This window comes from Hydractinia symbiolongicarpus, chromosome 4, assembly GCF_029227915.1.
Source record: "Hydractinia symbiolongicarpus strain clone_291-10 chromosome 4, HSymV2.1, whole genome shotgun sequence".
NCBI lineage: Eukaryota > Metazoa > Cnidaria > Hydrozoa > Anthoathecata > Hydractiniidae > Hydractinia > Hydractinia symbiolongicarpus.
In genome coordinates, this window is record NC_079878.1 from 2,185,435 (window position 1) to 2,209,423 (window position 23,989).

A 23,989-nucleotide genomic window follows, 5' to 3' on the forward strand; every position below is an offset into this window, starting at 1 on the left:
ATGTTACGTTTATTCCATCTCTTCCAAATACTTTTATCGTGCGCTTTACGACTTTTCATTCTATGCAGACATTTGACTTTATACACCAAAAATTTTGACATAAAAATTTGTACATAAATGAAACATAAATTTTTTGGAGAATAAAAGGGGTAGTCTCCTCTAAGCATGCATTTCAGCGAAACCTGCTAGTAGAATTAGAGTTAGCATAAATACTAAAATGCATGTCGCAAAGAGCTAAACTACTAACCCTTCCAACTCGCGTTTTTGCATGCATGACCAACTGTCCAAAACTCAAATAATAACAAAATAAATTCAAAGTTTTCAAAACAAAAATTTACATTGATGCAGGAATTTCTTGCAAAACCAAACCATTATCACCTTAGTCCTCCATAAGCACCTCTTAGCCGGCTCTCATAACGGGGAAGGGCGTGGTTCTGATCAAGGAATCGCAGCGCACGTTCGTGTCGATCTTCTCCGTAGAGAGCATTCTTAGAAATTTCTTTGTGGAAAAACATGTTCTCTTTGTCTTGAAATTGATCCAGGGTTGTTCTCTTGTGTCCAGTATAATACCTTGGTTCAGGGCTAAACAAAAATGCAGTGAAAACAGTTGACATGTGTTTCTATTTACGTTGTAATTGACGAAAATTTTTTTAAGAGGGGAAAGGGGAAGGAGGCCCTTTAACCTGTGACCTAAACTTCTACATAAATCGATGGTACAAATAACACATATTATAAACAACAGTCCTTTCTCATGTTTAGTCAGGTGATTCGTTTCAGACATTTGCTAAGAGCCAGAATGAACTTAACCCTATACTTCCAGTCTCTGACAGAGCCGGCACAGCGCGTCAGGGGCGCATCCCTATAATTTCTTGTGGAGAAAGGTTAAGACTTAGACTCACACAGAAGTCCTACTAATTCTTTCCCTTAATAAAAAGAGCAAAAATTATAAAAATTCGTAATGACAGGTATTGCTAAAAAGGGTCCAACTTGAGAGGAAATTAAAAGTATTAAAAAAGATCTAGTAGAGGAATTTTTGCGTGGATTTAATTTCACGTTGATTTGATTTTACGATTGGCTGCTAATAGGATTTTTTCGGTGCGTGGAGTAATTGGCAATTTTGCTGAATTTGTCATGGAATTAATTCGGTGAATGATAACAAAAAGATATCTATTTTAAAAATCCTATTTAATGAAGGAGAGATTTGTATGCAGTATCAGCAGCAAATATGTTGTTAAAATCACCTGATGAAATTCTGCTTCTTAATGGATCTGATAAGTTTTGTTCTTTACTTAGCTTGATTTGACATCCCTTTGACAAAATTCACCAATCTTATCAAAAATTTTGTACGCCAAGTAAAAGTTAGGATCAACATGTAATAGACCTGAATGGAGAAAGACACTATAGAGTGTTGATGAAATCAAAGGTAGCATAGATACTGACCGAGTAACTTTTTCATTCGAAAGTCGTTCACGTTCTTCTAAAAGTCTTTCGCGTCCTACAAATTATAATTCCAGTAGAAATTCACAATTTATTTAGCTAGACTGTAGAACTTTACATTTTAAACGATCTTGCTTTCGATGATAAAATCTTCTGCTAAAACATCGCAATAGAAAAATTGACAACTTACTTTCCAGCTCCTTCTCCCGTTCATCCAGTCGACGTTCTCTCAGATTTAAACTTTCTTCCCTTCTTTGTAATACTACAGAGGATCTAAAAAAATACAACTTATATACAGTAAGCAATCGCTCATCAAAAATTATTTCTCTTTTTAATTCCCGGATTCAACTGTTAAAATACGACCATTCAAACATTCTCAATTAGAACAATTTGTGACATTCTCTCCATGTGTGAAATAACATGCCCAAAACAAGTATTACATTAGCATTTTGTATGTATATCACCAACACGTAGATTTAGATATAAATTACATTCTAACATCGAGCAAAAAAACTGATAAAACTAATAGAGCTATGATTGTGATAGCTCTATGATCAATGATCATAAGAAGCAAGGGACAGGGCGTTGTGAAAAACAGGTTCTTTTCTCTTACTTAAAAAAGGCAAAACAAGAGTAAAAACACCACATACAATAATTAATTATTGATTCAGATACCTTTTAATTTACCCATCTCATATGTGAGTTTTTAATCAGTTTTGGCTTTTACAAAAGCATGTATTTTTTATGAACTTTTCAAATACCTTGAAGCCATAAGTTCAAAACTTACGTTTCTGAAGAAGCAGCTATCTTCATATCTCTCCCCATTTTCATATTTTTCTGTACTAGTTGAGAGTTTAAAATGTCTTGAATTGACGGCCTTCTAGATTCCTAAATACAAAAAATGCACAAAAATTACGTTTAAAAACGAAGAAGAAGAAGAAAACACAGCAACCAAAATATCAGCACCTGCAACAGCAGCAACAACAACAACAGCAACATTAAAGACAACAACAACAACAACAACAACACATCTTACTACGACAGTCAGCATCCGTTCTATTATTCTTTGCATATCTTTCGAGTAATGAGATGGAATTGGTTTAAAATGACCATCCTGTATTTTTAATGCTAACATCTTTTGGTTGGCTGCTAAGAACGGTGGTAACAGAGCACATAACTCGTATATTAAACACCCAAGTGACCAAATATCTGATTTTTCATTATAACTAGATCGGTTGACAAGTTCCTTAAAAAGATAAAAAACGTATTTGCTGAAAACAGATGGGAATTACGAAACAAACAAACAAACTGATGCATCAAAAATGAAATACTAACTGGAGACATATAGTAAGGTGTTCCAACAAAGGTTTTAGCAAAGCTAGTTTCGTGATGTAAAACTCGGGCCAAACCAAAGTCCCCCAACTTGCAGTTCTTATTGCCGTCTAGAAACACGTTAGCAGGTTTTAAATCTCGATGGAGGACAGTATTGCCCGCCTTTGAACAATTATGACATTCTTTCAAGGCGGATGATAATTGGTACAGCACCTTCCAAATGAATGGTTCATCAATATACTTCCTAGAAAGAAAATAGTTTATGGACAGTTTTACAATGTAATTTTAGCTACAAATACTAAGATAAAGTTGATCTGTCTGCTTGATCCAGGACCAATTATGCAGCTGTTACTTGGAAAGGGACTGTGCTATGACTACTGCACTACTACTACTAAAAGTGTCATGTCAATAATTTAACTGTGTCCAATAGAGTTGAGTTTATAAACGTGAAAAGGCCAAACACTGATCCTCTACTAAAATGAAGCATACTTCTTTAGGTAAAGAAACAGTTGCGAATCTTATCCAAATTCACGAAATTTTATAATTCAAAATTTTCCAAGAGCATCAATTCGCGAAAGTTTTAAACGCGAAATAAATTTCTCTTTAATTTCAATTCAAAATTGCACATTATGTTTATATTATGTATTGATTTACGTATTGTTTTATATTGCATCGATATTTTGCATTAAGTAAATATACTCAAGCATGGCAAGAATGGTGTATTTCAGTTTCAGTTTAAACTCAACCCAGGATATTTTTAAAGTAAACATTTGGTGATTCGCAAAAGTTTATTTTGCCTAATAGTTTATTTGCGAAAATGTAGGGACGCAATGTGAAGTTGCTAAAGATATTTACATGACTCATAAAGTAACCTTTCCGTTTCTGCACTTAAACTAAACCTTATCTCATCCGGGGAAATAGAAGAAATGAAAACTACTGCTTGGATACACAAACATTGTTTCAAATACCTATATATACATGTACTTTTTGAAAGAAACAGAATGAATTTCAGATGTTTTAAAACTATCGAATCTCTTCCTTTTTTCCCGTTTTCTTTATTATTTTCAACAAAATAAACAGGATATTTTTTCAGTTCGCAAAAAAGAAATGCATCTATGTATGGTAGAGCCTTGAATTTTATTTTTATTTTCTTGTTATTTATAAAGAGATTTAAACTTGCTACTTGATTTAAAAATACTATGTACAAAAATTAATAAGAAAAGTTTCGACAAAACTATAAGAATATCGAGTTATATTTATTCAAAATGACAAACAGGTAGTTTAAAGGCTGACAAAATATTATAATCTTTACAAAAAATATTGATGTATAAAATTATAGTTATAATAGTAACTAAAACGTTTCTTTTTTACTGAACTTTCATAAAAAAAAGGTGCAGGTTCAACAATACAAAGTGGCTAGTGTCTACGTGCTTTTATGGTTGTATATTTTTTTAAAATGTAAAATTCTGACAAAAAAAATATAGAAATTTTACCTTTCTTTTTTATGTTTTATTACGAGAGCGGCAAGATCGCCACCCTCACAATATTCCATTATGATGTATATTTTTGTTGATACTTTATCAATGATACGGTCATGATAACGAACAATATTTTCATGTTTTAACTCACGCAATAGATTTACTTCAGAAACAAGCAACTGTTTTTCAGCATCACTCATTGTGCCATAATCTAATTCTTTCCAAACACGAATCTAAAGTAGGTAACAATTAAATACAAGACTATAAAATCTAAAAAAGATTCTACTTCAAACTGAATTATATCGTCTAAACTAAAGCCTGCATAAAATAGACAATTTTTAGGCTTAGGCTTGTGTAAAATTAAGGGTGTGAAATATTATTATAACTTTGTTAAAAAATAAAATGCAACCACAGAACCGAATAATATTGCTTAGAAATCGCTGATAAAATCATCGAAATGCAAAAATTCAGCTTTAAAACACTACTACACAACATAGTCAACATAGTAAAAGTTTAACAGAATTAGCCTCCAGAAATTTCTTCTTTATAATGTTTCTAGAAACAACAGCAATTGTTCTTCACATAAAAGCAAGACCATTAGTAGCAATAAACATTTGCTTGGTGTATTCCAGCAACAGTTCTGAAGGCTAATTTTTTTACCCAAGTCAATATTAATGGCTTATTAACCGTTTAGCCGGTCTATACGGGAAAATATAGACCGAGGTCATGACGTCATGGACCGAACGCAGTGAGGTCCATGCGAGTGACAGAGGTCTATATTTTCCCGTATAGACAGGCTAATAAGGTTAATAAGTCATTTATTACCCCACTGATTATTTCATAACCATTAATGAAAAAAAGGTTTTAGAGTCCAGGGGTCTTTAACAAAAACAAGGCTTAGGTGGAAACCATGTAACTTTCTTTATATTTCGAACGTACACAGACATTCGATCCACAACTTTTAAAAATAGAATATTTTCAAAACAGTTTTAAAATTCAATTCTTTGTCGTTTCGCTGGTGGAGTGTTCGTATTAAAATTAAATGTACAACTGTTAAAATTTCCTCCGGAAAAAAATGAAGAGAGGGTTGAAGACAGCGTGGAACTGGGAGTATTAAGAGCTGTCGATTGGTTATGTACGTCAAGTTGGTTATAATTTGAGCTCAAGATGTTTGACATTTTGTAACGGTGAGTGGTACTAGCTGATTTGTTATTTCTTAACGAATCAATATTTTTGTGACCACTGTGTTGGGCTACATAAACTTCGGGGACATTTGCATCCGTAAAAGGTGTTTGCTGCAAACGTATTACAATATTTTGTAGCTTTTGACTGTTGTCCTGCTATGAATTCGTCTATTTCATTTAAATCGTCAAATAAACTATTGTCTACCAGACGAAAACAAGGATTAATTGACATTTTTCTACCACTTTAAATTAACTTTCTTGTTTTGTTTTTGTTTTGATGTCGGTTAATACGGCGTCATATAGACTGGTCACGTGAAAAAAAAAACCAATCAAATTTTCCGAGAACGTTCGAATAAACGTAAACATTCGAAAATACTCAGCAGTGGGGTAATAATAAAGAACACAATACCTTGCCATCTGACTTTCTTTGAATCTTCCGACATGTACCATACGCACCAGTACCAATGGTCGAGAGGACTTGATAGTCCTCTAGCTTGTGACTTGGCATACCTCCTAATAATCACTATTAGTGTAGTTTTTATGTTATATAACTAAAAAGGAATATCAATTATATTAGTCAAAAGCAACATTAAGTGGGAATTTAATACCAGATTTGAATCTATATGCATGGGGTTTTGTGTTAATTGGTTAAATAATTAACAGTACAACCTGGTCAGGATGAAAACCATCTTAATTCTTAAAGAGTGCAGAATGAAAGTCATTTTAGGTTCAATATCTTTTTTGGAGGTTACCAAAGGAAATCCCACCTCCCAAAAATGGTCATTTAAACATGATTTACCTGAAAAGAAACTATTGCAAGTGTACAGAACCATTTGGCATGCATACGTAATAAAGGTATTGCACATAAAAGATTACTGCGCATATGCAAATTTATGGTGGATGTAAAGTTGCTACAACACTATAAAAAATCTGCATGTGCACGTTAGAAAGCTTTTTTGTGGTTTGAAAACTAATTTCATGTAAATTGTTTCAAGATATTCACATTTAAAGTATTTCAGATTTAATTATGCTGCATAAACTATAATGTCATATTTAAGTAATAGCAAATTTTGGTATTTTCTATCATCAGTAATTTTAGACCTGTTAAGGGATGTGCATTCAAACATTATCAATGCATAGATATTATAAAGGTAAATTGACTAACACATTTTTTTTTGACAAAACACTCGTTGACTCGTCCCAGGTCTCTTAATTTTTTGCTGATAAGGAGAATGCGTGTGCAAGAGCTTTGTAGTGATTACTAGAAAAATATAACAAATATTGTTACAGGTATTAAATGAGCTATATATTTCATAACTTCTTTAACGTCCTGGATATTTACATCATATTTCAACAGGGGACGTTTAATAAAGGGGGTCATCATTAACGACAATATTAATGCAAATCTGAAGAATTACCGTTTAGGTCTTTCGTGAAGGACGCCCACACAATTTTTTTGATTTTTAATTCCCTTTATTCCCCTCGTCCATACCAGTTTCTTTTTTCTAAAAAAATGTGTGAACAAAAACAACTACTAAAAATTCTCTATTTAAAATTCTTATGTATATGGATAACAGAACAACTTGTCATTAACGTCTGCACCTTAGGGGTTAGCAAAAATGGAGGCAAAAGCAGGTAAAGGGAGAGGTTCAGCCATAACCGGAAATACTTTGGAGAGAATTTTTTTGGCATTTCTTGTTGATTTGGTTGTCTTTACAAAAAGCATTATACAAGTTGTTCTGTTATCCATATACATAAGAATTTTAAATAGAGAATTTTTAGCAGTTGTTTTTGTTCACACATTTTTTTAGAAAAAAGAAACTGGTATGGACGAGGGGAATAAAGGGAATTAAAAATCAAAAAAATTGTGTGGGCGTCCTTCACGAAAGACCTAAACGGTAATTCTTCAGATTTGCATTAATATTGTACCTCTGGTCAATAACCTGGAAAAGGTAACAAAAATCTTAGCTTCACCTATCTTACCAACTTTTTCTGTTTACTGTCATGATATCCTTAGCCATAAGTCTAGAATCTACTATATTACCAATTCTACTGGTACTGAAAATTGCGTATTTTACAAAACAGACAGCCCAAACAAAGCTAGAGTAGCTCACTGATAAGAAAATTTGTGCACTGTAGGGTTATGACATGCTAATCTTTTGTTAACTTTGTAATCAGTCAATAAAGACAAAATTAACCTTCATTTTTATAAAAATAAACAGACTGAAGAAAATTTGTTGCTTGTGTCTTCTTCATAGATCCTCTTTGTTGATTCGCTTCACCGAGTCTTTCTAATGTTGCACCTACATTTTGAGCAATAGAAAAAGAAGTACATGGTGATGTTTAAAGCAGCCACATCCAAGACAAGTTGGAAAGTTTTGCAACCATTTTAATCACAAAATCGAGACTTAAATCACGCAACTAGGCTCTACAACCTTCTATACGCCATGAGTCGTTTTTATTATTTACGCTTTTTAGTTTATTTTTAATATTTTGTTGTAGGTCCACATCAGCTTTTAGCTGCGTTTGTATTTAACCTGCGCAACAAAATAAATTAGTAGTAATAGTAGTAGTAAGACGTTTCAGCCACATACTTTTTAAAGAGGGTGCAGATAAGCCACAAACACCCGCATATATAGGGGCAAGTTCGGGCGATTTTTCGAATAAAATTGGCGGTTGTCCCCCGAAACATTCCCTAAATGCAATTCCTTGTAACAAACCATGCGGACAATAGTTGGGAAGAAGGCACTTGAAGAGAAAGGAGTTAATAAAGTTTATATTTATCAAAAACCATCAAAAACAGTTCTTTTAAGAACTTTGCTACCAAATAGTAAGCTAATTTCAATTTTTATAGTTTTTTTGAATTATATTAGTGTCTGTTTTTCGGGCATTGTTCGGGACTTTGCGGTTTTTTTCGGGGAATACTCAAATTTTTTCCAAAAAGCCAAACTCGCCCGAAAACTCCCACACTTTTTATAGCGTATGCGGCTTATCGGCACCCTTATACTTTTTTGCTTGACCCTGCACAAATAACTCCCACCGCTCAGTTTGAAGGAATTTTTTGAAAAGTTGTTTCAGAGGATGGCTTAGTCAAAACCGTAAAACCAGAGTTTCAGATCGTCATGAAAGCCAATAGTTTAGACATAATATGGATGGTATACATCATGGCCTATCTCTAGCAATAATATTCTAAAGTTATAGCCTTGTGAAATCTCTTGCCTTTATTTTCCTGTTGTATAGCAACCGCTTTGAAAAACTAATACAACACAGTCAAAAAACTGTAAGTATTGAATGAATTATAACTCAATTTAAGGGATCCCTCAAATATAAGTTTTCCAAGACTTTCAGATGTGTAAAGCTAGCTATATAGCTATGCTAGTTATAGTACTGACAATAAACAACTTTTTGCTTAAAATATACTAACTACATACATATATTAAATGACAAGTTTAGGTAGAACTCAATTTGTGTTTCAGTTCTCGTCTGCTTCGCTGATGGTGTGCTGTTTTATGGCTGCATAATATAGTGTCCACGTCTTCATTCAAAACAAACGAATTTCTCTTGAATTTTACCGCGTCAATGGCGCATTGTAGTGGATGCACGAAATGTTCTTGAGAATTGTAAACAAAAGCTCCGTCTTTGAGATTTTTATACTGCACAATATCTTTTTTTTTTAGTTATAAGGTTAAAAACAAATACTTTTAGCAAAAAAATTAGTTTTTACCTTTTTACAGCAAGCTACTTTAAAGGGTATAGTTCGTCAGGATAATTACGAAATAGCTACATTTTCCCCACAAAATTTTTCCCGACGAATTTTCCCCCGAGAAATAAATTGGGAATCCTCTGCGATGAAGTTCCTCCCCGATTTTTTTTTGGTTCGGCGACCATAACGTACCATCTTTGGCGATGTTTAATAAGATTAACGACGAGCATGCTAAAAAGATTGGCTGTGCCTGTGCGATATAGTACATTACGGTTTTATATTGGTATTTAGAGTAATCGCAGCATTGCGGAAGTGAAGTTGTGCAGTCTGTTTTTTTCTGTTGTTCTACAGCCTGGCCTGTACCGTCTGGCATCTTCCGTTATAGTTTATTCGTTATTGTCATATTTTTATTGCTGTGTTTATAGGTTATAACATATTTTTGATATCCTTATTCATTTAGATAGTTAAATTCTAGAATTTTTAGGTTGTTATGCTAGAATCCCTTAAAACAAACCTGGAAACGCAGAATATGTACACTCGCACCGTCTGCGTATTTTCGTTGCAACTTTTATATAGCTATGATGTTCAAAATTTTGTTATTCCTTAAAAGTGCCATCTGTGTATCCTTGTTGCAGCTTTTCATATTATACACCAAGTACAACTGCCTCTATTAGTAGCCAAATTTCTGATGTTTTATGAAGAAATGACCACACAAATTAACTGCAGTGAAAATTTTTCACGCCTAAATCGTTTCAGACGTGTGATTAATTGCTCACCTGAAAAATAAATATTGAGTTTTCAAAATCAACCTATAAAATCCATTTTGTAGCGTGCGATGGCAGCCCTCGAAATAATTTTTGGAGACTCATCAGACAAAAGATTTCCGTCTTGGTCAGACACTTTTAAATCTCAGAAATTATTGAATAGTCCTGGTCCTTTTAATCCACGAGCAAGCCTATTCATATCCAACTGACCATCCTAGCTAATTCACCGACTCCTGATTTAGTTAAATGAACTACGTGGACATAAATCTCTTTTGCCTGGCCCCTTCATTGTTGGTAACCAGGTCTTGCACAAGAAATCCAGCCATGCAGTTCTTAACTAATGCGGAGGTGAACGCTAACGAAGCACGGATGAATCAAGTCTGCAAAACTGCACTTACAGGCGGAATAGACATTTTATCAAGGATTTAATTGTAGATAATTTCTTCATTTGACAAAACAATTGAAAACCATAGCAGGTCTGAATTTAATGGGTTTTTTCTTTATGCCTTTAAAAATGAAACCCACGTGCAGTATAATTTTTTTCTGTAAAAATTTTGTTAAAGTTTAGCTGAACTTTCTGAATGAATTTTGAAGTTTTATTTAAGCCACGTGGATTTTTTTTTAATTCAAAAACACAGCATATTTTTGCCTATTAAAATGACAGTATAGTCATGCATACTATTTCAGACATGTAGAAAAGGAAGTTAAGATTGAGAGAGTCAAGTAGTACCAGTAGATGCTCGATCATCGTGTTTGGGTTCACAATTTAAAACGTCCCCCACTTTCCTACCACAAAATGAATGCGCAACAAAAATAATCTGGCAGCCCGTATCACATGCGTAACATTCTTTGCACGTGTGTTTTACATCGCACGCGTTACCTGATTTACATGTGTGAATCATCGCACACCTACTCAAGTATTCCTGAAAAAGACTGACACTTCTCTTCTGTATTTTGACACTTTTCTTCTGTAACACTTCATTGCACGTGGTCTGAAACTTTCTCTTCACAACTAAAATTAAAAATCTGGTCTTTAATTTTATACACCCATACCACTGCATATCATTGTGAATATTAATTCTGCAGTTTAAGTAAAATATTTTATTTTGCAGTTGTGTATGTGGAATGTGCACCTTGTGCAATTTCCCTTGTTGATGATTTAATACGGGCAAGTGAATGTTACCATAGACCCAGGTTAACCCAGGCTATGTGAGGGAAATTTAAAAAGATGGCACACTGTGTGGGCTGTTGGATGTGGCAGGAAGTTGTCTAGTGGAGCGCAGACACTAAATGGATCTGCAGAGTATAAAATGAACATTAAATACTCTGGAACCCCCTATATAAGCCATGACCCCTCCTGAAAATAATAGACAGGGTACATCCCTTGATATTTGTGTAAAATATGCACATTATCTAGCTGTTATTGTGAGTGTGTGAAAATGATGGCTCTGCTTGTCTTTATGTTTTGATTTTATTTACTGTTATCATTTTTTTACCATAAAAAGTTTTAGAAAAAAAAATCCCTCCAAAATATGATTTGTCATGACCTGTTGTTATTTGTTATTATATTACCTTCTAGTAATGAATCATTCCACCTTTTTGTTATGTAGTTAACAAAAACAAAATGATATTGGAAGACAATATTGTTACAAGTTTTTCTTTTCCATCATATTGTGAAATGTCTTATTACACCTGATTTTAAAGCTACAGCCATATTTATTATGGCATGGGAGAGTGCCTTCTGTCAGCAAATGCTGGAGCTTGCGCTCAGTGAAGAAGATGTTGAGGAACTTCGATCTGAAAGAAGCATAAAACATAATAAAGTGGTATGATGTTTTATATTTATAGAAAACTTTTAATATATTGTAGCTATACCTGGAAAATCTATCAAATTATCTGAACTCAAAGATTTTGTGCTTTGCTTTGTGGAATTAACAAAATATATATTTGGTTATAAAATTTTAAATAAATTTCAAAACCTGACACCATTTCTTGTATTAAAATCCTAATAAAGAAATCCATTGAAACCTGATTTTAAAATTTTGTTTAATTGATTTCAGTTAACAATACTACCTAACATTGTTTGGATGCTTTTGTTGTTTAGACCAATGAAGAGATAGAACAATTGACTATAGATGAATCTCTGCCATTATATGAGCGTACTGTGTTTATCCTCAGGTTGGCTTTATTTGTTACAAACTTGACTGACTTGTTTTTTTTTATTTTACTTGTTTTTATCGATTTACTTTGTCAGCTCAGGACAAGATGTGCAGAAAGTTAGTGCCATCGGTAGTCTGTATGACGTATTGTTAGAAGAGAAAGATGCTTTAAGAATTTTTCCCTTGATTGAAAGTGTGATTCCCAGCACGGTGAAAGATATTCAACTTGCTACTGCACATGTTTTGTTGAAGATGCTGAACAATAAACTTCTTACAGCAGAGGAACTTTCCTCAATGTTTTTGGCATATATCCTTGACAATCTTGGAAGTAAGGATAAAGGTATGAGGAAGCTTGTAGATTAATAGATTTTCATATATTGCTACACTGAAAGGTCTGGTTTATTGATACCTACCAAAAGCAATGTTAAATAGTTACAGTAAATTGATAGTGAGAAAAACGTTCTAGCGTCTACTTTGTATGCCTTTCATAGTGACCAAATGGGACTAAAAATACCTGGTATTTTTAGAACTTTCAGCAAGGTCTTTATTGCATGGATTAAGTCTCTCTAATTTTCTAACATTGGTAATTTTAAAAATTGTCACAGGCTTATGTAGCATAGTGAGTTTACTGATTCTTTTCACATTTCTCAACTTTAAATGATTTTGACAGGCAAACATACTAAATCATTTTTTACAGTTCAATGAAAAAAATCGAATGAAAAGATCTATATCTTAGAACCTTTCCAATATTTAAAAGCACAATGTTTTACTATACTTTAGAACTTAGTGATGTATGGTTGGAACTGTTGCTTGCTTTGTTAGATTCGTACTCAAATAAAAATATTAATGAACAAGTATGTTATTGTCGATTATTTTAGGGGACAGGATACTATACAACAACAAAATTTCTATTTAAACATCTTATGGAGAGGGAATAACAACATATACTTTTATTAGGTGTTGCAGTTTTTGGTGTCAAATGGTTCACTAACACGTTGTTCTCTCACAAGGAAAATATGTTGTCAGTTGGTTAGTTATCTAGCCAAGTGTTTTGATAAAAAAAGGTATGTAAGTTCTGTGCAAATCGCCTGAATCACGGAAATTTCTTTAAACAAAGCAGAGGAAAATATTAGAAACACTAAAATTCTCATATTTATTTTACTTAAGGTGTGCCAAATGATATGAGATTTTTTTAAAAAAACTTATTCTCTAAGCTGTTTCTTGTTTGTTTTTGAGTAGTCACATCAGATTCAGCGTTTAAAATCAAAAGTCCTAATATTTTGTGAGAATTAAATTTCGTGAATTTTGCGAAAAAAGAATTTAATGACTTGTTTCTCAAATTATACCATTTTTTAAGGGCTATTTATGTATAGAATAAAATAAAAATTGCTAAAATTGAAATTTGCATATATATATTATATGTAAATTTTATTATTAATTATTTTGAAGATAACACTACTCCAATTTCTTGCCTTACTCTCTTTATGAATACTGCATTTTAATAATACTGATTTATATCCCTATAATGAAGAAATTCTTGTTTTTAATTGGTTTTTCTTGTTCTTCTTCTTACGTTTTCTTCTTAAAGTTTTATGCATGTATATTTTGAAAACTATCAATTTCTGTCTTTGTTGGTGTCGTTAGGGTGCAGTTAAATCTTATTCCATCAATGAAGGCATTGTGTCAAGATATTGAGCTTGAGGTTCGATCATGCATGTGTTCTCAACTTGATGAAATGGCAGATAACGTGGAGTAAGTATGGCTGTTTTCTTTTCAAAGGTTTGTTTACCAAGTAAAGCTAAGTTTTAATAGTTATTTGATGCGTAAGTAAAAAATGGACAGTCTACCATGCAAAAATAAGTGATGGAGCATGCTTAGTGTTTGTTCTTCCAATTTGAAAGTAACTTTTGGCACTTTTTTCTTTTCACGTAGTGAGGAGATCACAGAAGAGTTTATTCTACCCGAACTATGCCTATTAATTCAAGATGAGGAAGCCACAGTTCGACTAGCTGCATTGTCAACAATAACAAGTCTTTTCTCAAAGGTGAAGTCAGGTAATCCATAAAAATTACCAATGTTGTAGAATGTTCAGCAATTTTGGAGATTAGGAGAAGTTACGTCAGAAGTAAAGGACAGTTAAAAAATTGCATGAAAAAGTCATTGAAATGTCAGAGTTTTTGTAAATTTTTTCAAAAGTTAGGGAATTCAGGTTTAAATTTAGATATAAACTATCAAAATCAAATCAAAGAGTGCAAATTGAGCATTGCCTTTAAAATTTTGTTTTCGAGATTACCAATTTTACATATGCAAGTATTACATCTTAGTCATGGAAAAGGGAAAATAAAAATTGACCAGTTACATTGAGAAGAATAGTTTTGGTGTAAACATTGTTAAAAAATACAAGGTAACAAAAAAAACAGTTAAAATAACTGAAACTGTATGAACTTGATTTGTTTATTTAGAACTTTTGGTGAATAGTGATTTAATATCACTCACGCAAAAATTCTACAGAAAAGCGTTACCAAGAAAATCATTTACAGATTTGCTGACATGTGCAAAATTTATTGGAAAAGTTATGTATTATCTCAAAGGTATATAAACATTACCCCTGGCCATATCTGCTTGGCAATCACTTTGGTTGTTTATGTTTTTTAAATAAATACGAAATAAAAGATTGTGAAGAAAAAAAAGGAAATTCAGAATCAATTTATTAAAAAATCAGCCAAAATTCACTTGATAATGTAATACTGTTCGAAAAGCTTCATATATCTTTAATTTTTAAATAAAGTGTTTTTTTTTCGAGAATACATTAGAATCAATGTTCGTGAATTTGCCTTGTATTCATAACTTATTATTACAATTTTTTACATGCACAGGCATTAGCTATATGTTAATTTTCCCTCAGTAAAAATACTCATATTAATAGAGAATATTGTATTATGAACATTTGTAGCATACAACATCTTTCGCACAGAACGCAATTTGTTAATTTGGGGAATGGATCGGGATGCTGGGTAGGAAAAGTAATCGAAGTAAGGCAGAATAGATAACGTGTGCTGCCCATAATCATAACATATAATCACACTAAAATGCTTGCCTGAGGCAAAGAGGTTAATTACCACAGAGTATGCACGTCTTGGTTTCTAAGGCATGACTCAAATCTCTTTATCATGTATTATTTTCTTATTTCCTCTATTTATGAGCTACACTTCACTACTAATTTGCAATAGAAATGTGTACAGTTACAATTTCTTAATCTTCATTGTACAACACAATTCTAGAAAATCTGTTAGCAAAAATTAACTTTTTCTTTTGTGGAAATATGCAAATACTTTTTATTTATCTCTTACAGAATAAATGGAGACTTAATCAAACATTAAATGCAACTGAATGTAGTTAAAAAACTGTGAATTTTGTGAGACTAGAAAATAGGTGTAAATTTTGAAGTATTACAGGGTGGTCACCACTCCTTGATACTGAAATTGGAAAATGGGAGATAATTTCTTTAAATCTATTTTTTGTGTAGATTCCGGTTTTTTAGTCGTCACAGCATAAAAATTGTTTACATTTTCTTCTGTCCGTTTTTTGTCAAACAAAATTAATTACTCCGAAAAAAGATCAGGAAATACTTAGAATACTCCAGAAAAATTCCTTAAATTTACATTTTGAAAATAAGGGACCACCCTGTGTTATATTCATTGTAACATACACTTCTTTTTTTCAAGATCATCTTGCCAGGGAGGATATGACTTTCTATCTTGATTGCTATCAAGTATTATGTTGTCAAAGTGTTACAGATAAGAAGACAAATTTGGATTCTTCAAAACTGGATGTAAGCAGTAATTTAGTTCTTTTTTTTGTTTTTCTAATTTCTTAACACAGTGTGTATTTTAATACAAAATGTTTTTCACAGGCTAAGATTATTACACTTCTATGAAAATCTAAATTACTATTGTTTTTCCTAAAGTTTGCCCAAAAAAACGAGAAAGCAACCTTATTTTTGTAAAAAATAAAAAAACATTCATCCCCACGATATCTTTCATTTGCAAAATTATTATAAAACTTGTTGTTTTTCGCAATTCGATTAGAAATGATTTTCAATCTCTCATGCTGACAAAAAGATGCAACTCCATTGTTTAAATTCGTTGAATAGTACCGCTCCTTTTTATGTAGACGATGCAACCCACTGCAGTTGAAAATGATTGGGATTCTGAATGTCGATATTGGTGCGCATTTAATTTTCCTGTGAGTTCATAATATTTGTTCTTGAAATTGTAAAATAAATAATCTATAAATGTGTATTTATTTGGTTCTATTTTTGATAGAGTCAGTCTTACTAGGTTATATTGCGTATTCTGAGGTTGAATGGCTGTTTGAATCAATACCTTATTAAAAAGGTGCCTAATTCGTTAAACTTTTTTTTGTAGGCAGTGTTGTCATCTATACCATCAGAATGGTTTAAACAACACTTGCTACCATCTTTTCTACACTTGATGAAAGACAACCACCCTGCGGTAAGAAAAGCGATGGCATGCAGTTTACACGAGGTAAGGCTCTTGACACAAATTTCACAGAGTTTTGTAACTATTAGGGTCGCCTTACACGTGTTGGGCCATTGGACCTGTTTGTCTGCCTGTGTGACTGTTTGTTTTTACTTGTTTGTTTACGTTAGCAAGAATATTTTTTTTTTCATTTTTTACACATTAGGTGTTAAAGTTACTAACGCAAGATGTCCACCTTACATACAATGCTTTGAAATTATGTCTAACAGATACCGATATTGAGGTTTGTAAACAGAGCGATTTTAATATTATCAATTCTTATTTTTCCGTAGCACCGATGATTTACTCGTCCTGCGTTTCAGAACGAAAGTTTGGATTCAGTGTCTTTTATTAACTGACTGCAAAGCTATAGGCATCCGGCAAAATAACCTTTTCCTGTTTTCACAGGTTTTACATGGCGTCCTTTCTGGCTTACCTGCTACATTAGAATGCTTACATCAGTCTTCCTCTCGCCAGGTAGTGCTTTCGTTGAAATGTTTTTGCAAGTGGTAAAAGGTAAATGATTTGTATGAAAAAAGAAGCGTGGCTAAGGGCTGAAACAACCGAATGACCCACTATTGTTGTGGCCAAGGGTCTGAAATTCTACTGGAACGTATATTGTCAGAATCAATTCTATTTGAAGTCTCTAACTGTATTTACATCTAATGATCGAGGGAGCGCCTAACTCCCTACAACATTTTATCTTTCAAAAGTTATACATTCCGTTGTCAAATACGTGCCTCGCACATTTATAACTGTTCTTCTTTTTTTCTTTTCAGAACTATGTATTGGATTTAATTCCTTCCCTTTGCACTTGCGAGCAGACAATAGCAAAGTCTCTACGATGGAGAACACACGAATTGTATTTCCGAAGTATACGTGATTTACACAAATACGTCACATCTGACCACATATACTACAAATTTGTCCCTCTTTTGTTATACAATCTTACCGCGAGCGTAAGATTTCTTTTTAACTAACTAGTCTTATCTTAAAATCCATTAGGGGTATTCCACTAAAGAATTTTCAAATGTTTTTATTTATTCAAAAAAATGTACATAGGTAATTAAGAATTGTAAATATAATGGCATTTTTTGCTTGTCTTTAGAAGGTGCGGCCAGTCAAGCATGCAGCTGGTTGCACACTGCTCGAATTTATTAAATATAATCGTTCAATAGATGAACGAAAAGAAATATGTACGCGGTTAATTACAGGTACTGTAACGCGCATGCGCGATTGTTAATTTTTTTTGCATTTGTTGTTTTTACCTAGCACCCGCAATTCGTTTCTAACATTTTTTATACATTTTAGATTTGGCTCGCTCACCCAGTAGTCGTTCTCGCCTACTTTTTCTTGATATTTGTCATTTCTCCACTCATTTTTTTTCGAAGCGTTTCTTTAAAGATACATTTTATGATGTTGTGATGGATTTGGCGGTTGTAAGTAACGCTTAACATTTAGTAGCCGCACCCGTGTGCTTTGCCCCTCCGTCATGTCTCCTTCCTAAACTTTCTCCTGACGTGTGTAACTATTATTTTGACTTCATTTTATACTTTATTGTTAGGACCCTATAGCAAACGTTCGAATAAAATTTTGTGAACTGCTGCCAGTGTTAAAGGCACAAATTCGCTTGCCGTACGATCGTTTTCTTTTACAAATCCATGATCAAACTGTACGGCGAATCATGGCACTCGAAGTTGACGCCGACGTGTCGGTTGCAATACGACGGGTAAGTAAATCTTGACCGACAATGCTAATTTTTTTGTCGTAAATTATTCTTGGTAGGAAAAAAGCAACTCAGAGAGAGGAGGATCAAGGGCAATTTTTTCTTGCGAGAATACGCCCACTTTTTTAGTACCGCAGAAATTGCACTCCTATAGTAATTTTTTTAAAAATGATGTTTTTTGTTAAAAAAAAGGAACATGAAAAAAAAACAATATCGTTTCTTTTTAAATTTTAATACGTTTTCTTGCAATCTAGAGGTGCTCATATTTACAATCTCCACTAGAGACACTAAATTTAACCTCCCTTCCCCCAAACAAAAAATAATAATAAAATTCTTCTCTACGCCAGTGCTGCGCTATTGGTAGATGAATTAAAATTTCACATTTTCTTGTGTTTTTTGTGCATTTTCTTGTGCATATTTTCTTTTCTCATCTGAAATGGGTGAACTTACAGAGTTCTCTGCCTCCTCAATACTCCTCATTTCTTCTCAATTTCACAAAACCTGCTCAATATTTTACTCTCTTCTAAAGGTAGATTATTCAACAATTTTTTTTTCTAAATTTATAAATGCATGGAAAAGCTGCATGGGTACGGCAATAATTTGTTCTTAATTCGCGGCATCATTTTTAATATCTTCTCAATATCCTCATATCTCATTTTTTTTTGTCAAAAAACTTTTTATATCAAAAGAAAATTTTTATTTCAAAAGTCCTCAAATCTCCTCATATTTAACTCTATATAAGTTGCAAGCGAAGGAACAACAGAAAAAAATAGTTAGTTAACCTGGTAATCTTAAGCTAATATTATTTTCATAGGCAATCATCAAATTAGACAGCGTCCGTTTGAGCACGGAAGGGGTAAATAACTTACTTTTTAAAAAACTCAATCACAATGTCACGTGTTTAGTAAATTTGTGCACGTGTTTGTGTAGATGGTTGCAACAGATGAGGATGTTATAGACCAACAGCGAGAAAAAGAAGAAAACGAAATTATGGAGGTAACTACAATTTTAGTCAAATTATGTTTAGGCAACGGCTAATTTCGAAGTTAGTCACCACAAGTGTTTGTGTAGACTATTCTATAATAGATTCCCGCATTTTAAACTTGTCAAAGTTCACTTGTCAATGTTTAAAGTCAACATTGCAATTTTCCACAAAATTCGCGGCTTGGTGTGCGGACGTGCCAATGAATGCGACCAGCAAGTTTTTAACGCTGTCTGTCTAGCCTACGTGTGTGTAAAAGTAGCGACTTTGCTGCCTACTGGTTGCAGAGCATTGACCATTTGACGCGTTTGTCCATATTTGAAAATGACGAAAAGACTACCCTTGTCTTAATATTTCTGTCCACGATTGGACATAAAGTAAAGGATATTTTCCGTGTTTCCGTTAAATTGGAACAAGCATATTCTGTGAGATGTCATTTTTACAAGAATAAATTATTGGGCATTCTCTTCTAATTTGCGAAATTTATTTTTGTCCTTTAAATATTTTTAAAAACAAATTTATTAATAAATAAAACATACACATGCAATCAATGAGCGATAAAAAAAAATTTTGAAGGGGAGCGGGAAAAGGTCGAAAAAGATTTTAATAGCTATGCAGGTCAATCAAATCCACATGGATTTGATTGCAATAATGATCGCCCTGCTTAAAATTTTCTTGTCTTCGTTTTAAAAGGATAGGTCTATTGTATAGTAATAAATCACGGCTGAAATGAAGTTATTAATGTAGTTCGCACCAACTAGTCACTAGTACCCTAAGAAACAAAAAAAACTGTGAGCATGATGCTTTAAAACTAAGATGCATCGTGTGTGTGGAGGCTAACAATTAAATCGAACATTGCAATTGCAGGAATGTTCACGTCATAAAGAAGTTGAGAGTGGTCACCAGTTGAAACATAGATCACAATCTGTCACAGAGAGAATGGAGCCTCTCATAAGGAAGCCCAGACAATCAGGATCGTTTAGTTTTAAAGAACTGCCGAAGAAAGGTAGTCTTTGTATTTCTGCTCTATATTTTTTGAAAATGTAACTTTGTGTAACTGTGACTTTAAAATATAGTTTTGCTTGATGTGATGAACTAATTTTTTGCAAAAAAAACATTTTCGAAATTTTTTTGGGGCGAAGGTAGCAAATCCTACTATTTTTTGAAAATAAAATCTATGATGACATTTTTCTCTCAATTTTTTTCTGTTTTTTCGAGATTTTCGGTGAAAGACGTAACATAAGAACAACTGAAGTTAAGATTCACATACCTACTGTATAAGAAGTTGTTATAAATAAATAAATAAAAAAAAAAATATCAATCATTATTTAATTAATTTTCGCAAAGTTCGCGAATAGCCAGTTTTCCAATAATTAGCTATCCCAAAATTGATTAAAAGTTGCAAAATTCGCGAAAATCACTCTTGCGAAAGTTAATTCCCATAAAGCATATGAACAAAATGTGTATCATCTGAAGCAACTGAATATAAGGATTAATTTGAAGGTACGACGAAATCTAAAGAATCGTCTCTCACGAAAATCTCATCTCCTTCCAACAGTGGCTCGAAAATTTCATCGAAGAAAAGGTATCTTTTTTGAGTTTTTCATGCTGGAAAAATGAATGTAAAATATGGATTAAAACAGAAGCGGCTACCTTATCTGTAAAAAAAAGTCGGCAAAAATAAAAAGTTGGCAAAAATATTAGTCACTTGGACAAAATTTAGTCACTTTTTGCTGACTAAATTTTTGAATTTAGTCACTTTTTGACGACTAAATTTTTGAATTTAGTTACTAATAAAGAATAATTGCATAAAACTGATAAAAACTGATAAAAGAGTTTGGTCGGTGATAAAAAAGTCGGCAAAAAGTTTAGTCACCTAGCCAAAATTTAGTCACTTTTTGCCGACTTTTTTTTTACCGATAATAATTATGCCATTCGTCAATCCCGAAAAAATTTCGGGGATTGTCGTTTCTTAAAGTCTTGTCTCGTAAATTCTTTGTTTTAAAGGTATCATATATGATTTTATTGTCTCGTTTTTAGGATTCGCAGAATTGTGTATTGTATATTGTATGATCAGTATTAAATTTTGAATCTTTTTAGTTCGTCACATACCACCGCACAGCAAAGACGTACACCAAAATAAGTTCTATTGATCTGATCAAGATCAAAGAAAGTGGATAGCGCTACATGATCAGACAGTGTCTGATAGTTGATTTGTGAGGTACTCAGCTACTTGCAGTGCAAAGTAGCTATGTGCACAACCTCGTTTCCAGGACCTGAGAAGAAAAGTTCTGGGGATGAGATTGGCTATATGTGTTGTGTGATTTTTTCGGTTTATTTGAAATAAACTCAATTAAATGTTTGCCGTAATACTTCACGTTATGCATAGGTTCTGAGTAGAGCAGAAATATGCGCGTTGTGACTGTTAAACCATTTTCTAAACTGATAGGTGTAGTAAGAAGTGGAATAACCAGGCTTGAGCTTAATTATTGTTTTCTTTTTTTGATATCACGTAGCAGCATCGTATATTCGTGTTTTATCTGAGATGTTCGAATATATTTTTCTTTTAACTCTATTTCTTGACTTGCAATTTTAAGATTTAATCCATTCCTCTTTAATTTTTTAATTCATCGTATATTCGTGTTTTATCTGAGATGTTTGATAATTATTTTCTCTTAACTCTATTTCTTGACTTGCAATTTTAAGATTTAATCCATTCCTCTTTAATTTTTTAATTCATCGTATATTCGTGTTTTATCTGAGATGTTCGAATATATTTTTTTCTTAACTCTATTGCTTGACTTGCAATTTTAAGATTTAATCCATTCCTCTTTATTTTTTTAATTTGTAGGTCACCCCTTAGTTACCAGTCTTTGGATTGGCAAATGGGCGTAAAAATTTATGTAAAAAAAGAATTGTTTTATGTTAGATAGATATAATATATTTTTATGAAAATAATTGTGAAAGTTTGTACATGTTATATATGACATATTTAATTTATAAACAATTGTATTGAAAATACGTTCCAAATAATATATTAGGCCATCTAGAACGATTTTTTTTCGGTTGGCGGTTATTAAGTTCGGTTCACGGTTGTGTTGTTTGGTTCACGGTTACATAGTTCGGGTCACAGTTCTGTGCATTTCTTAGTTGTTAGTATTTAACGGAACAAAATTTGATTTTTTATCATAAGTTTGCTTTTAAAAAGTTTATGTATTCCATTGAGGCATTTAAAATTTCGAGTTGCGTTTTCATTGGTTTATCGGTGGGTAAAATGTTTTTAAGTACTTGAAAAGCTTCACACAGGCGTTGTAAACGTTGACGCTCACGATTATTATTCCTCGCTCGTTTCTCTTTTAAAACTTTCTCACAATGAATGCTCTTCTTCGGACTTTTTCTTTTCGCAGAGACGACGTCATTATTTTGCGTCACCGGTTCGTCAGCAGGGTCGAGTTTTCGTTTCTCTTTGGAAAACAAAATATTGTCATCTGGTGATGTTAGAATAGAAGATGGATTGTTGGTGATAACAGCGTGTTTGTTCTTTTCGTTTTTCGATAAATTTTTCGTCACGAGTGCTTGAATTGAGCGGAGTTTTGCAGTGTATAACTGATCGATAGTGGAAAAAGTTTGTTTGTTCTGGCAATTTTGCAAGACTGCCATGTCCACAAACTTTGTTCGCGTATTTTCTGAAACTCCTTGACTCGATGATATATCATACCACTGGTTTGAACATACTAAAACAGCTTTGTTAAAGGGAGGCATTTTCTTCACTTTTTCGATTAACCCTAGAAAAAAATAATTCGTTTGTAATTGATAGTCTTGATTTTATCAGTTCTTTTAAAATTAAGTTTAAACTGTAAACAGTCTTCGTATGGATGGTAGGAACTCTTTGTTAAAACAAAATTATAAAGGAATGTGTTGGCAACAATTGTCTAGTGGGGGCGTGATTTTATTTAATTCCGAATAGTACTTTTTGTCTTTCTCTGGGCGATTGCATAGCTGTGGTACGGACGCACAAAATGATAAATAGAATATATTTTTATCGACTATATTACGAAGAGCGAAACCCCGTGCATTTTTTTTCCGCAGTCTAACAGGCAGTTAATAATTATATGCAAAAAAACTTGACGGATAGTAAATCAAAGTAAAAATACTATAAAGTTATTTCGTTAAAATAAAAAGAAAAAGAAAAGGATTTATTGTCCCTTAAAAATTAATAAAATAATGAAAAACTTACCTCTTGTATGTGGATGTCCAGTCAGATCAAATCTTGCTTTTTCATAGGTACTTTTGGTCCTTTTTATATCAAGCAGGTTGTGACACGTGACTCGTGTATTTTTTCTTTCCCATAATTACGGCTTCCTTTGAAGTTTACTTTTAGCGCTAATAGAAGTGTCAAATTTACTTCTAATTATGGGTCCTGATTAGTATTGAAAACGATTTGAATACTTTACAAAGAAAACCGAAGTAACATACTAATTAATCAATAGATGATAATTGAGTACAAGTTTAAATTTGTCATAGTCTGACATATTATTGACAGGTTTTGTTTGGTGTTTTATACGCAGTTACAGTTGTACAACATCGCGGTTTACCAGGAAGTTTTTATCAATGTTTTTTAAGTTAACTTCAGTATTAGAAATTTCATGGAACTAGAATCGTTTTTTCAACAGCAATGAGGAG

General features: G+C 32.7%; 2 protein-coding genes across 3 annotated transcripts; one reads left to right on the forward strand and one right to left on the reverse strand.

Annotated features, from left to right (window-relative positions):
• Window positions 1-216: 216 nt before the first annotated feature.
• On the reverse strand, window positions 217-5,982 carry LOC130640836 (serine/threonine-protein kinase Nek2-like). Its single transcript, XM_057447406.1, has 8 exons — window positions 5,841-5,982; window positions 4,263-4,480; window positions 2,773-3,013; window positions 2,474-2,683; window positions 2,225-2,325; window positions 1,628-1,710; window positions 1,441-1,495; window positions 217-582 (listed from the first exon to the last, which is right to left on the reverse strand). The coding sequence occupies exons 1-8, from the start codon at window positions 5,937-5,939 to the stop codon at window positions 375-377; spliced, it is 1,215 nt and encodes a 404-aa protein (XP_057303389.1). The 5' UTR covers window positions 5,940-5,982; the 3' UTR covers window positions 217-374.
• A 5,517-nt stretch (window positions 5,983-11,499) lies between these two features.
• Window positions 11,500-22,358, forward strand: LOC130640837 (serine/threonine-protein phosphatase 4 regulatory subunit 4-like). 2 transcript variants are annotated; one of them, XM_057447407.1, is made up of 22 exons: window positions 11,500-11,724; window positions 12,003-12,076; window positions 12,153-12,397; window positions 12,838-12,911; window positions 13,015-13,121; window positions 13,702-13,809; window positions 13,990-14,111; window positions 14,520-14,648; window positions 15,783-15,889; window positions 16,231-16,302; window positions 16,485-16,604; window positions 16,765-16,842; window positions 17,007-17,075; window positions 17,378-17,557; window positions 17,707-17,812; window positions 17,910-18,037; window positions 18,163-18,327; window positions 19,139-19,180; window positions 19,255-19,320; window positions 20,174-20,312; window positions 20,810-20,891; window positions 21,407-22,358. In XM_057447407.1, exons 1-22 carry the CDS (start codon window positions 11,620-11,622, stop codon window positions 21,447-21,449), a joined length of 2,361 nt encoding a protein of 786 aa, XP_057303390.1. In that variant the 5' UTR covers window positions 11,500-11,619; the 3' UTR covers window positions 21,450-22,358. The 2 variants fall into 2 exon arrangements, with proteins under 2 accessions (XP_057303390.1, XP_057303391.1); XM_057447408.1 differs by lacking the exon at window positions 20,810-20,891.
• Window positions 22,359-23,989: the final 1,631 nt, after the last annotated feature.